We start from the raw sequence: 15,358 nt of genomic DNA on the forward strand, positions 1-15,358 counted from the left end.
GTTACATTTTGTCCTTATTTTTTTCCTTCCTGGCTTTTCTTACTTGGCCAATTTGTGCATGCTTCTGATTGGTTAATGATTATTGGTCTGTGATTGGTAAGTTTGAAATGAACATTACTCTGTGATTGGTCATTTCTGATTGCACAAAAATGAAAACACATAAAGCTAAAATAATTCTGTATTGATGTTTTGAATGTGATTTTTGTTTATGTTAATATTATTCCTGCTTTGTATCATCTTTCTAGCTGAACTGAAAATGGAACTACTTCGAGAAAAGGAGTTGAGAGAAGCTCTTGAAAAACAATTAGTGGCAGAACAGAAAACCAGAGGTAACTACATCATTAAAGTTATAAATAAGGTCCTTGCAACAGTTTGATTTTTTTTTTCCTTTTCTCTCATTTTGTATTATTTATCTGCATCGCAAAATCAAAATCATTACTGTGTCTACTAGATCACAATTGAATTCCTGCATGATCATTTGCCGGCACAATTTATCTTAGATCTCAAATTTTTCTTCTTCATAATTTTAATTTTTAATTTTGGTTTATAGTTAAAATAGTGTGCTAAAAAAAGCAAAAAAGGCATTTTTCATGTGTTGATTAACAACGTAAACAAAATGGCCATTTTGACTGCGATTGATAATCTTATAACTTATTTCCCTCTGTTTAGCAATCATTCAAAAGAGGCTGAAGAAAGAGAAAAAAGCGAAAAGAAAACTTCAAGAACAGTTAGAAGTAGAACAAAAAACTCGCAGTCAGACAGACAGCAGCGTAATAAAACCAAACACTGTAGAAGCATTGCGAGTAATCAACGGTAGGTACTATACTTCATATATATTTTCCAGTTTCCTGTAAATCAAATACACACCAATCACATAATTCAATAATTTAATTATTGTTATGATGATTATAATTATAATAATTATGATGTGTGACTATATTAAGTTGTGTCCAGGCTAATAATCACATTTTACATGAAATGACTATAATCAAGGTTTTTTTTTAAAAAAAAAAAGGATTTTATTTATAATGACAAGTCGCTGAAATGTAAAACTGTTCTTTCTGGTATTTATTTGCATTACAATTGAAGTTGTAATCAGTGGGGTTCTCTAATTGACCATGGGAGGGGAGAAAAGCTGGTTAATTGCTGAAACGTAGATTTTTTAAAAGCTCTTTTAGAATGGGATTTATACACTTTGATTGTGTAATTATGATCGTTGCCAGTGGTCATTATGTATTCGCCATCTGTCTGGGCAAGAATGACCAATTGTTGTCATTAACTTGCTTATTAATAGCTATGATTTACGGGGAAGAAAAAAATTATGTGCACATTTATTTAGTGAAGAGCCCCACATTTGTAATGGATCCTACACCATGGTGTATCTGTCATCAAAACAAGTTAGGTTTTCTCTCTCCACAGATGCCAAAATAGCCAGCAAATACAGTTACCCAAGCACGGAGGCTCTCTCCCAGGAATTAAAACTAGAGAGAAATGCACGAACAGATGCCGAGAGGAAGTTACTAGGTAACTAAAATAAATCTTCATCATCATCATATATTAGGAGATTATGGAGAACAAAGAGTGTGGGATAAAGTATTAAATAATGACAGGTCTTTTGATTAGTACTTTTTAGAATTGAGAAATTTCTTTCCTAAGGGATAATGCAATTATTTCGTGTGGTAATAGTACATGACCTTGGTCTACATAAGTAATTATAACTTGTTCAGTTCTATGTTTGGTAAAAGGACACTTATTTTCTCTTTAATGTTGTTTGTGTTTTTTGTTAGTTTCAAGTATGAATGGGAAAGTTGGACAATGATTTGTTTTTTAACAGTTAAAGGAGGGGTGTTGAAAGAATTATAAAATGAGGAAAAAATATATCATTAAGCTGAAATACAATCTGATTAAAATAAGATGTAGGTATTGAGGCTCCAATTTTTTTTCTTTAATATTATTTTTTTTTTATATATATATATATATATACACTGTATAACCTTTTATATTATATTTATTTGTATTTTAGTTTGAATATGTCGATTTTTTTGGTTTTTCTTGCCGTTAATCAGTCCCAGTCCCAGTCACAATTTTCTAAGAACTGATTAACGGCAAAAAAAATCGACATATTCAAACTAAAATACAAATAAATATAATATAAAGGGTTATATATATATATAAAAAAAAAAAAAAAAAAAAAATTGGAGCCTCATACCTACATCGGATTTTAATCAGATTGGCTGAAATATTGCCTCCAAAAATAAAATATTTAACATTGTTGTAACTTTTTATAATTCTTTATTAACTATTATGGTATAGAACCAAATAGAATGAAAACATGTTATTATTGTGAAAAATTTTGTTGTTTTTGATTAGATTAATGTTAAAAATAAATATTTGTTTTTAATTTTATATGTACACTTATAAAAACACTAAAATCTGAATATTAGTTGTAGCATTTTTTAAAATTATTTATATCCATTATAAAATACTTTTTTTAGTTGGAATTAATTTTTGCTGAAAAGACTTTTTGTGTGTTTTGTTTGGAGTTTATTTTCACCAATTTTTGATGAGTCAAATGTACAATATAAGAAAAAAAAATATTCGCCCATTTTTTTCTTCTCACTTTTCCCAGCAAAAATTAAGTTTTTTATATTATTACAGTAAAAAAAATTAATGAATTAAATTTTGCGAATATTCAAGAACTATTTAGGTGTCTGTTCATGTTATAGTGTAGACTTCAGACCAGTCAAAATATCATAGACGTATTAAATTGAAAAAATTTAAATTATAATTGTATGTTAATGAAAAATAAGAAAAATGCAATTTGAATTTTGATTTATATCTCATAATAAAATTTTGTACAATTCCTCTAATATTAAATAATTATAGATATTAAGGCAGGATTCCTGTTTCTCAGTTCTGTAGATGTAAATCTAAAAAGTAACCTAGTTTTCTTACTCAAAAAAAGAAGTGAATAATTCAGTGCATTTTCTTCAAATATTTAGCATTTTAGAAACTGAGATACTTTTAAAATGTAAAAAAAAAGGTCACCATTTTGTCAGTCAAGTTTATTAAAAAAAAAAAAGTGTTCCAGCTTTTTAATAATTTTAGCTTAAATTTCACATATTGCAGAATTTGGCTCAGAGCCAATGAAAGAGTGTGCATTATCTGGATAATATCTGTATTGCGGCTGGATTCAGGAAAAAGATCAAAAATTAATGTTGTGTTGGTGGAATTCATGTCAATATGGCACCGATAAATGTCTAAGTCGTAGCACACACCACTTAATACTTATGGCCATTTGATCTCTTTTTTCCCCCTCTATCTTCGTTTTTAACCCGAATAGAGAAATTAGTAAAGACAGATTGTCCCAATGTTGCGTACATTTGCATGTCCACCGTACAAGCATGAATTAAAAGCTGTTTAGCTAAAAGCCGAAGCAGATTGGAGACGAGATTAATGCCATATATGAACTAATGTCAAAACTAAAAAGTAAAAGCGAGATTGAAGGGCTGATAAATGTCTCTTTGTGAACTCGGTTAAATCATAACTGAAAGCAATTTTATGTTACTGTTTAAGATTAGTGTGCCTAGCGTAATAAACACGTAGGACACCTGTCTGTGAAAATGAAAATAAATTATCATTGCTCTGTGCGCTCTTGCAGTGCCCTACAGTATAAAATAAATTAAAATAAATAAATAAATCAGCCGGCTAGGCTTTTCTAAAACTTGATGAAAATTGGTTTAATTTTCAATGATTAAACAGAGAAAATATTGCTACTGATGCTGTGGACATTGATGCAATAGCAAAAAATTCAGTTCATACTAACATTATATAATTGTCTTCCAGGGCAGAAAAGTTGTACTTATTCTTTCCCCTCGGCTTCCTGTTCAGTCATGTGATCCAATACAGTCATGATATTTCGTTTACTGTTATCATAAATAACATCAATTAGGCCATAGCAAGTGGAAATGTCCTTATTTTAATTGTTGTGCACTGCCCTCTAGTGTCCAAACACTAGATTCTAATATTTCAAGTGGAATTACTTTCACATTTTCTTGGGGGTTTGAAAGTGCCATTTTGTGTGTTTTTTTCTTTTTTTTGTGAAACTAAGAACATATTGAACACATCTCACCTGTTCCTGATCACATATAATGCCATTGTTTGAGTTTAACAGTCGTTTCACAAGCTCATTTATGTGCCATTTCTCGCACTCCATTAGATCTATTTTCTCAATTAATGGACATTAGCTGACTAAACATGGCATTTTGTTTGATTTGATATCCTTTGGTACGGCATCTCATCCGTCAATACTGGTAATTATTGCCAAATTGCAGTCAGCTGGTGGCAACAACAAATTCCAATTCTTTTAAATTATACCTTTACTGAAAATTGCAAAGTTAATTTGACAATAGTAATGGATAGGGTGATCGTCAAAATGTCCTTTTTATGGGTAATTGCTGGTGTTGCATGTACAGAAGGAAACCAACTTTATTTCAGTGTTTTTAGCTGTATACATCATCAGCAGTCACAAAAACATTAAATTCTGCACAATTTTATGAAAAAAAATATATACTGGTAAATAAATTGTAATTGCATTGAATTCATTACATGCTGTATCATTTTGACTAATTTCATATATATATACCTATTTTATGAGATTTCCCAGAAAATCATGAAAACATTGTCACTCATAAAACTAAACAAGTAGGAACTTTAATAATAATATTCAATAGTTACTATTGACAACTTTTGTGCTGTCCATTATGTTTTTTTTTCACTGGTTTTAATTTGTTTTGATTCTCAGATATCCGAGGAAGTCTTCAGAGTTTTACGGAGAATTTCCTGGCTAAGAACGGACACATGGACTATTCACAGTACCGAATGGAATGCAAAGATCCGAGAAACATCAGTGGAGACGAAATCGACGATGACGTCATTGATAACGATATTGAAGATAATGACGACGACATGGCTGATATTGAAGATGAAGATTGAGCCCCTCTGGTCTAAAGCTGTCACCCCAGTGTAAAAATGGTACGCACCATATTGGATTGTGTCATTTGAATACAGGGGTGTCAGATGGAACTTTTAAAACTGGGAACAGATTTGTGTCTTTCTATTTTTGCAGTTTCATATCAAGGTTTTTTTCCCGAAAAAATAATCAGATTTTTTCAAAATGACAAAAAAAAGAAAACAAAAAAAAAATATTGCTTCAGTTTCAGTACTTCATATCAAATCATGTTTCCGGTTGAAAAAAAAAAAGAAAAAAAATGCATCATCACAGCATTGCTACCTCCATAAACTTATTATTGAATAAAGACAGATTGTTTATATAAGAAATTAGGTAATATCAGAAAAATAGCAATTAGATTTTAACATTAAAACTAGTAGATGTGACCTTTCATATGGTCGTTTACTTTTTATTGCAAAAAACAGCTTGTTTTTGTCTTACAATTGTGATATTGCAGACAAGCCCAGCAGGTTGGTTCTCTTTTAAATTTTGGTGAAAACAGATTTTATCTGAAAACTCTATAGCGAGTTTTTTTTTAAAAAAAGAAGAAAAATGTTTGTCACATTTTTAGAAACTGTTAGCCTACACATGTTATTCATTTGAGAGAATAAGATTTGTTTTTTCTTGATCTCAGAACAAACTAGTTTTATTTACCTTTAAGTGAATTTGTTTTGATATTAAATTGAGTGTTTTGGAACAGTTATTTCCAGTTTTATTGTTTCTCGCTACATTAACTGGGGGGTTTGACGTTATAGTCAGGTTGTCATTTCTGTTCTGCCTTATTTAAACTGATACCCATTCACTTGCTGAGCCTTGTTGATAGATTTGCATATATGAATATTCATCACCTATAATTTGCATCTCACCCCTGATTTGATAGATTGGATGTGCAAACATGACATGAATATTCATCACCTATAATTTGCATATCACTCCTGATTTGATAGATTGTGTGCAAACATGACATTATGAATATTCATCACCTATAATTTGTATATCACACCTGATTGGCTACATCAGGTGTGCAAACATGACATATTATGAATATTCATTAACTTTTACAGCCATCTCGCATCAAAGTTTGAAAAAATCAAAAAAGTTGTTAAATAAAGGAAATCAAAATTGACTTGACAGTATTTTGATAAGACTAGACTGATACAAATCAGCTTCACAAAACTTTTTTTATTGAAGATTATAAAGAATAAAAATATGGAGACATGTTTTGCTGACAATACGAACAAATTGACTGCCCATAAATGGGTTGGGTGGGGTGGGGTGGGGTGGGGTGTTTGCTTCATTTATAGGAATGCTTTGACTGTATTTTTTGTTATTTCTTGGGGGGAGGTATTCATTCAACAACTGCCATTCCCACTCTTAGTTGGATTCTAATTAGTGTTATAGCTTGTCGTTGCTCTATGCAGATATCTGCAAAATGGCAACGTCTGGTGACATATTATAGTGACTTGTTTGGGTTTATTTTCGTTAAAAAACAGGTCCAGAGTTAGTGACCAATTTGTATTCTTATTTAAGAGTGAAACCGAACATTATTCGGAACATTATTTGTGATGGTTAATTCTCCACATCCATCGGCTTTCATAGATCAGAACAATTTTTTTTTATCAGACCTTCAATATCTGATTCATGGTGTATAGAAGGAACTTTTTCTAGTCTTGTAATAAATACACCCCTACCAGATGTAATAGTTTGACCCATTTATAATGGGAAGGTTTTATATGATTGAGAATGTGGGGAAGTAAGGTTATTAAAGTGGGGGGGGGGAATTAATTTTTTTTATTGCATGTAACAATTTTATTTTTAACTGCCGTGTATTGTATTACTACAATGAATGACTCAACTTTGAGGATCCAGCAACTGGAAGTTCAAAAACTGAGGGGGAAAGAAATCAAAGCATGTTGTCATTATAGTATATTTATATTATTTTATTATCAAAAGCACTCAGGTCAGTCCATTGTGATAATAGTCTAAGCATTCCCAGAATCCTTAACATTTTGAAATCCCACAATTCATTGCAGTGATTTATTATGGGATGGATAGTCTTTCAATGTAATGTGTGTGTGTTAGCTGACACACTGCTCCACTGGAGTTGTATTGTCTTTATAGCAAGTGAACTTTTGACTTTATTTTTGCATATACAACTATTTGTTTGCTTTTTATTCCAGTTTTCACTGTACAAATTATTTTGTTTCCTCCCTCAGTAGTTTAGAATACTTAGCGATCAATAAAGCATTGACCAATGAGTATACATGGGAATATAAAATTGTTTTTTTTTCCAAATGTTCCCTTTAACCCAAGTATTAACATTATAAAGAATCTACAACAAACCATTGTCCTATTTCAGTGGATTTTAATTTAAACCAGTCACTAAATAAAGATATACTTTGTAAATAATTAAACTGTCTTTTTTCTTGGAGAGTGTGTTTGAACATGATATTTTCGTCAGCCAATGAATGTACTAGTACAATGAGTAATATTTGAGGGAGTACAGAATGATAAACATCAGACAGATGGAAGGTTTTCTTTGAACTACAATTCATTAATAAGTACATGTGTTGTATTTGTACATGAATTGACATATGACCACTTGTTTAACACGCGCGTTTGAAATGAAGCACACAATAAGAGTTTTTCTGGCAACCCTGTCTGTGTGTTCCAACATTGAGCATAAATTTTGAATCTTTTTTTTTATTAACTGTATCATTGTTTGCACAGCTGAACAGAAAATAAAACTCTAATTACCCTTATAAAATGGAATGCATTCCTATGAAATAATGTCATTGGAAATGCACAGTGACATTTTTCTTCACATTTCTTGACCGGAAACAGAACAGTTGGTTGATTTTTATGATTTTTCAGTCTATGTTGAGGGTACATAACAACTTACACAGGTATAAACCCAACATTTAGACTACTCTTGCGTTTGTGAGCAATGGCAACAACAATCACAAAAATTGTGATTAATGCATGAATCATGGTACCATAGATGCTTTAGGACAAATCAATTTGTGATTAGTAATGGTTAGAGATATGGCTCAAGAACTATATTCACTAATACACAATGACAATCAGTTGGCCATTTTGAATCTATCTGATGAATAAAATGACATGCTTCAAGGTTCTTTCACGTTCAATATATGTACGAAGTTTGAACTAATTTCTGCTTCCCAGCCATAGATTAATATTATTATTATTTATCAATATTTATTAGTTATTATTTATTGTAGTATTGTTATTCTTTTATGTAATCTATGGCAAATAAACATGTGTCAATACACAACCAAGATCCAGTTCCAGAATTTAAAAAGTGCTCGACTTTGGTGAATTTTATAAATCATTAAAATGACACTCAATTAGATCCCCAAATGAATCAATTTGCATATGAGCTGCTTGATTCATATATAAAAATTGAACATCATCAGTCAAGGCATGTCAGAGATACAGCTTTGTATGTACCAAATTTAAACAAAATCTGTCCATGAACACCATAGATCTAATTTCAGAATAGTAAAATTTCTTTATTTTGCTGAATTAAACATTACAATGGCCTCGCTTTACCCATTTTGAATCAGTTCACCAAGCAATTAAATATGTATGTATGTGACATGATGTATATATAAAGTTTGTGCATGATCAGTCAGTGAATGTCAGATTTAGCTCTGAAACTGCATCTAAAGAAAACAACAAAATGGCCGCCAGTTTGTCCATTGGAAGCTAGGAAACAAAATAATGTGCATCAAGCCGGGGTCCATAATGTCTGATGTTTGTACAAAGTTTGCAAAAATGCATCCATGATCCAAATCTGGTTTCATATGCTTGATTTTAGCACAAAAATGGCCACCATTTATTCATCTTGAATTTACTCGTGAAATGTGAATGAACATGCATATGTATCACAAGATGCAAGATATATGTGTGAACTTTGAACTTAATCAGGCCAGGTGGGGATATCCTGAACACACTGTGGTCAAAACACAAGACCCTATTTTCAGGCTTCCTCTGCAATGGGAACTGATTAGCAATTTTTCAGCTTTTCAATTAATATCTCAAGAACTAATCATCACATTTCAATGCACAGGTGCCTGTGCAATGGACGAGAGACACCATACAAGAGATGCCACATATCATATGACAACATGGTCAGGTGATCTCATTTTTATGCAAAACTTTAATATCTCAAGTACCGTTGCATAGACGAATATGCAAGAACGTCAATAATGAAGCAATCTGACATGAAATACGACTGAAATGACATGGCCATAACCATTTCACAACCAGTTCCTTCTTTAATCACAAATTCACGAAATAATCCTGTTTATAATCTGCACTTTCCTTCAAAAGATTAGAACAAAATTAGCCAATTTTTTTTAGTAAAAACCAAAATTTGACAAAATTCTGTCTGTTGGCTCTAAAACTAGGGTTCATTTCCAAAATATTGTAGAATATAAGAAAAAAGTGCAGAAAAATGTGGGCGAGGTGGTGAAAAGAAACATTAGCAACTGGAATCTATGCATCTTATGGGATATCCGATACCTCCACAAAAAACACTTAGTGTGACCAACAGGATTCTCTGTACAATAAACACTTAGTGTGACCAACAGGATTCTCTGTACAATAAACACTTAGTGTGACCAACAGGATTCTCTGTACAATAAACACTTCGTGTGACCAACAGGATTCTCTGTACAATAAACACTTAGTGTGACCAACAGGATTCTCTGTACAATAAACACTTCGTGTGACCAACAGGATTCTCTGTACAATAAACACTTAGTGTGACCAACAGGATTCTCTGTACAATAAACACTTAGTGTGACCAACAGGATTCTCTGTACAATAAACACTTAGTGTGACCAACAGGATTCTCTGTACAATAAACACTTAGTGTGACCAACAGGATTCTCTGTACAATAAACACTTAGTGTGACCAACAGGATTCTCTGTACAATAAACACTTCGTGTGACCAACAGGATTCTCTGTACAATAAACACTTAGTGTGACCAACAGGATTCTCTGTACAATAAACACTTCGTGTGACCAACAGGATTCTCTGTACAATAAACACTTAGTGTGACCAACAGGATTCTCTGTACAATAAACACTTAGTGTGACCAACAGGATTCTCTGTACAATAAACACTTAGTGTGACCAACAGGATTCTCTGTACAATAAACACTTAGTGTGACCAACAGGATTCTCTGTACAATAAACACTTAGTGTGACCAACAGGATTCTCTGTACAATAAACACTTAGTGTGACCAACAGGATTCTCTGTACAATAAACACTTAGTGTGACCAACAGGATTCTCTGTACAATAAACACTTAGTGTGACCAACAGGATTCTCTGTACAATAAACACTTAGTGTGACCAACAGGATTCTCTGTACAATAAACACTTAGTGTGACCAACAGGATTCTCTGTACAATAAACACTTAGTGTGACCAACAGGATTCTCTGTACAATAAACACTTAGTGTGACCAACAGGATTCTCTGTACAATAAACACTTAGTGTGACCAACAGGATTCTCTGTACAATAAACACTTAGTGTGACCAACAGGATTCTCTGTACAATAAACACTTAGTGTGACCAACAGGATTCTCTGTACAATAAACACTTCGTGTGACCAACAGGATTCTCTGTACAATAAACACTTCGTGTGACCAACAGGATTCTCTGTACAATAAACACTTAGTGTGACCAACAGGATTCTCTGTACAATAAACACTTCGTGTGACCAACAGGATTCTCTGTACAATAAACACTTAGTGTGACCAACAGGATTCTCTGTACAATAAACACTTCGTGTGACCAACAGGATTCTCTGTACAATAAACACTTAGTGTGACCAACAGGATTCTCTGTACAATAAACACTTAGTGTGACCAACAGGATTCTCTGTACAATAAACACTTAGTGTGACCAACAGGATTCTCTGTACAATAAACACTTAGTGTGACCAACAGGATTCTCTGTACAATAAACACTTAGTGTGACCAACAGGATTCTCTGTACAATAAACACTTAGTGTGACCAACAGGATTCTCTGTACAATAAACACTTAGTGTGACCAACAGGATTCTCTGTACAATAAACACTTAGTGTGACCAACAGGATTCTCTGTACAATAAACACTTAGTGTGACCAACAGGATTCTCTGTACAATAAACACTTAGTGTGACCAACAGGATTCTCTGTACAATAAACACTTAGTGTGACCAACAGGATTCTCTGTACAATAAACACTTAGTGTGACCAACAGGATTCTCTGTACAATAAACACTTAGTGTGACCAACAGGATTCTCTGTACAATAAACACTTAGTGTGACCAACAGGATTCTCTGTACAATAAACACTTAGTGTGACCAACAGGATTCTCTGTACAATAAACACTTAGTGTGACCAACAGGATTCTCTGTACAATAAACACTTAGTGTGACCAACAGGATTCTCTGTACAATAAACACTTAGTGTGACCAACAGGATTCTCTGTACAATAAACACTTAGTGTGACCAACAGGATTCTCTGTACAATAAACACTTAGTGTGACCAACAGGATTCTCTGTACAATAAACACTTAGTGTGACCAACAGGATTCTCTGTACAATAAACACTTAGTGTGACCAACAGGATTCTCTGTACAATAAACACTTAGTGTGACCAACAGGATTCTCTGTACAATAAACACTTAGTGTGACCAACAGGATTCTCTGTACAATAAACACTTAGTGTGACCAACAGGATTCTCTGTACAATAAACACTTTGTGTGACCAACAGGATTCTCTGTACAATAAACACTTCGTGTGACCAACAGGATTCTCTGTACAATAAACACTTAGTGTGACCAACAGGATTCTCTGTACAATAAACACTTCGTGTGACCAACAGGATTCTCTGTACAATAAACACTTAGTGTGACCAACAGGATTCTCTGTACAATAAACACTTAGTGTGACCAACAGGATTCTCTGTACAATAAACACTTAGTGTGACCAACAGGATTCTCTGTACAATAAACACTTAGTGTGACCAACAGGATTCTCTGTACAATAAACACTTAGTGTGACCAACAGGATTCTCTGTACAATAAACACTTCGTGTGACCAATAGGATTCTCTGTACAATAAACACTTAGTGTGACCAACAGGATTCTCTGTACAATAAACACTTCGTGTGACCAATAGGATTCTCTGTACAATAAACACTTAGTGTGACCAACAGGATTCTCTGTACAATAAACACTTCGTGTGACCAATAGGATTCTCTGTACAATAAACACTTCGTGTGACCAACAGGATTCTCTGTACAATAAACACTTAGTGTGACCAACAGGATTCTCTGTACAATAAACACTTAGTGTGACCAACAGGATTCTCTGTACAATAAACACTTAGTGTGACCAACAGGATTCTCTGTACAATAAACACTTAGTGTGACCAACAGGATTCTCTGTACAATAAACACTTCGTGTGACCAACAGGATTCTCTGTACAATAAACACTTCGTGTGACCAACAGGATTCTCTGTACAATAAACACTTAGTGTGACCAACAGGATTCTCTGTACAATAAACACTTCGTGTGACCAACAGGATTCTCTGTACAATAAACACTTAGTGTGACCAACAGGATTCTCTGTACAATAAACACTTAGTGTGACCAACAGGATTCTCTGTACAATAAACACTTAGTGTGACCAACAGGATTCTCTGTACAATAAACACTTAGTGTGACCAACAGGATTCTCTGTACAATAAACACTTAGTGTGACCAACAGGATTCTCTGTACAATAAACACTTCGTGTGACCAATAGGATTCTCTGTACAATAAACACTTAGTGTGACCAACAGGATTCTCTGTACAATAAACACTTCGTGTGACCAATAGGATTCTCTGTACAATAAACACTTAGTGTGACCAACAGGATTCTCTGTACAATAAACACTTCGTGTGACCAATAGGATTCTCTGTACAATAAACACTTCGTGTGACCAACAGGATTCTCTGTACAATAAACACTTAGTGTGACCAACAGGATTCTCTGTACAATAAACACTTAGTGTGACCAACAGGATTCTCTGTACAATAAACACTTCGTGTGACCAACAGGATTCTCTGTACAATAAACACTTAGTGTGACCAACAGGATTCTCTGTACAATAAACACTTAGTGTGACCAACAGGATTCTCTGTACAATAAACACTTAGTGTGACCAACAGGATTCTCTGTACAATAAACACTTAGTGTGACCAACAGGATTCTCTGTACAATAAACACTTAGTGTGACCAACAGGATTCTCTGTACAATAAACACTTAGTGTGACCAACAGGATTCTCTGTACAATAAACACTTAGTGTGACCAACAGGATTCTCTGTACAATAAACACTTCGTGTGACCAACAGGATTCTCTGTACAATAAACACTTCGTGTGACCAACAGGATTCTCTGTACAATAAACACTTAGTGTGACCAACAGGATTCTCTGTACAATAAACACTTCGTGTGACCAACAGGATTCTCTGTACAATAAACACTTAGTGTGACCAACAGGATTCTCTGTACAATAAACACTTAGTGTGACCAACAGGATTCTCTGTACAATAAACACTTAGTGTGACCAACAGGATTCTCTGTACAATAAACACTTAGTGTGACCAACAGGATTCTCTGTACAATAAACACTTAGTGTGACCAACAGGATTCTCTGTACAATAAACACTTAGTGTGACCAACAGGATTCTCTGTACAATAAACACTTAGTGTGACCAACAGGATTCTCTGTACAATAAACACTTAGTGTGACCAACAGGATTCTCTGTACAATAAACACTTAGTGTGACCAACAGGATTCTCTGTACAATAAACACTTAGTGTGACCAACAGGATTCTCTGTACAATAAACACTTAGTGTGACCAACAGGATTCTCTGTACAATAAACACTTAGTGTGACCAACAGGATTCTCTGTACAATAAACACTTAGTGTGACCAACAGGATTCTCTGTACAATAAACACTTAGTGTGACCAACAGGATTCTCTGTACAATAAACACTTAGTGTGACCAACAGGATTCTCTGTACAATAAACACTTAGTGTGACCAACAGGATTCTCTGTACAATAAACACTTAGTGTGACCAACAGGATTCTCTGTACAATAAACACTTAGTGTGACCAACAGGATTCTCTGTACAATAAACACTTAGTGTGACCAACAGGATTCTCTGTACAATAAACACTTAGTGTGACCAACAGGATTCTCTGTACAATAAACACTTAGTGTGACCAACAGGATTCTCTGTACAATAAACACTTAGTGTGACCAACAGGATTCTCTGTACAATAAACACTTAGTGTGACCAACAGGATTCTCTGTACAATAAACACTTTGTGTGACCAACAGGATTCTCTGTACAATAAACACTTCGTGTGACCAACAGGATTCTCTGTACAATAAACACTTAGTGTGACCAACAGGATTCTCTGTACAATAAACACTTCGTGTGACCAACAGGATTCTCTGTACAATAAACACTTAGTGTGACCAACAGGATTCTCTGTACAATAAACACTTAGTGTGACCAACAGGATTCTCTGTACAATAAACACTTAGTGTGACCAACAGGATTCTCTGTACAATAAACACTTAGTGTGACCAACAGGATTCTCTGTACAATAAACACTTAGTGTGACCAACAGGATTCTCTGTACAATAAACACTTCGTGTGACCAATAGGATTCTCTGTACAATAAACACTTAGTGTGACCAACAGGATTCTCTGTACAATAAACACTTCGTGTGACCAATAGGATTCTCTGTACAATAAACACTTAGTGTGACCAACAGGATTCTCTGTACAATAAACACTTCGTGTGACCAATAGGATTCTCTGTACAATAAACACTTCGTGTGACCAACAGGATTCTCTGTACAATAAACACTTAGTGTGACCAACAGGATTCTCTGTACAATAAACACTTCGTGTGACCAACAGGATTCTCTGTACAATAAACACTTAGTGTGACCAACAGGATTCTCTGTACAATAAACACTTAGTGTGACCAACAGGATTCTCTGTACAATAAACACTTCGTGTGACCAACAGGATTCTCTGTACAATAAACACTTCGTGTGACCAACAGGATTCTCTGTACAATAAACACTTAGTGTGACCAACAGGATTCTCTGTACAATAAACACTTCGTGTGACCAACAGGATTCTCTGTACAATAAACACTTAGTGTGACCAACAGGATTCTCTGTACAATAAACACTTAGTGTGACCAACAGGATTCTCTGTACAATAAACACTTAGTGTGACCA

General features: G+C 33.9%; 1 protein-coding gene and 1 long non-coding RNA gene across 2 annotated transcripts in view; both read left to right on the forward strand.

Annotated features, from left to right (window-relative positions):
• The window catches only part of dach1 (dachshund homolog 1), a 41,563-nt gene extending 36,358 nt beyond the window's left edge, over positions 1–5,205 (forward strand). The window contains 4 exon segments of the mRNA NM_001164944.1: positions 246–329; positions 670–813; positions 1,420–1,524; positions 4,805–5,205. Coding sequence (NP_001158416.1) covers positions 246–329; positions 670–813; positions 1,420–1,524; positions 4,805–4,995 — 524 coding nt within the window. The 3' untranslated portion in view covers positions 4,996–5,205.
• A 680-nt stretch (positions 5,206–5,885) lies between these two features.
• On the forward strand, positions 5,886–6,187 carry LOC144342838 (uncharacterized). Its single transcript, XR_013418832.2, has 2 exons — positions 5,886–5,961; positions 6,032–6,187. It is a non-coding gene; the product is annotated as an uncharacterized LOC144342838 (long non-coding RNA).
• Positions 6,188–15,358: the final 9,171 nt, after the last annotated feature.

This window comes from Saccoglossus kowalevskii, chromosome 4 (assembly GCF_978046115.1).
Source record: "Saccoglossus kowalevskii chromosome 4, keSacKowa6.1, whole genome shotgun sequence".
NCBI classification, from domain to species: Eukaryota; Metazoa; Hemichordata; class Enteropneusta; family Harrimaniidae; genus Saccoglossus; species Saccoglossus kowalevskii.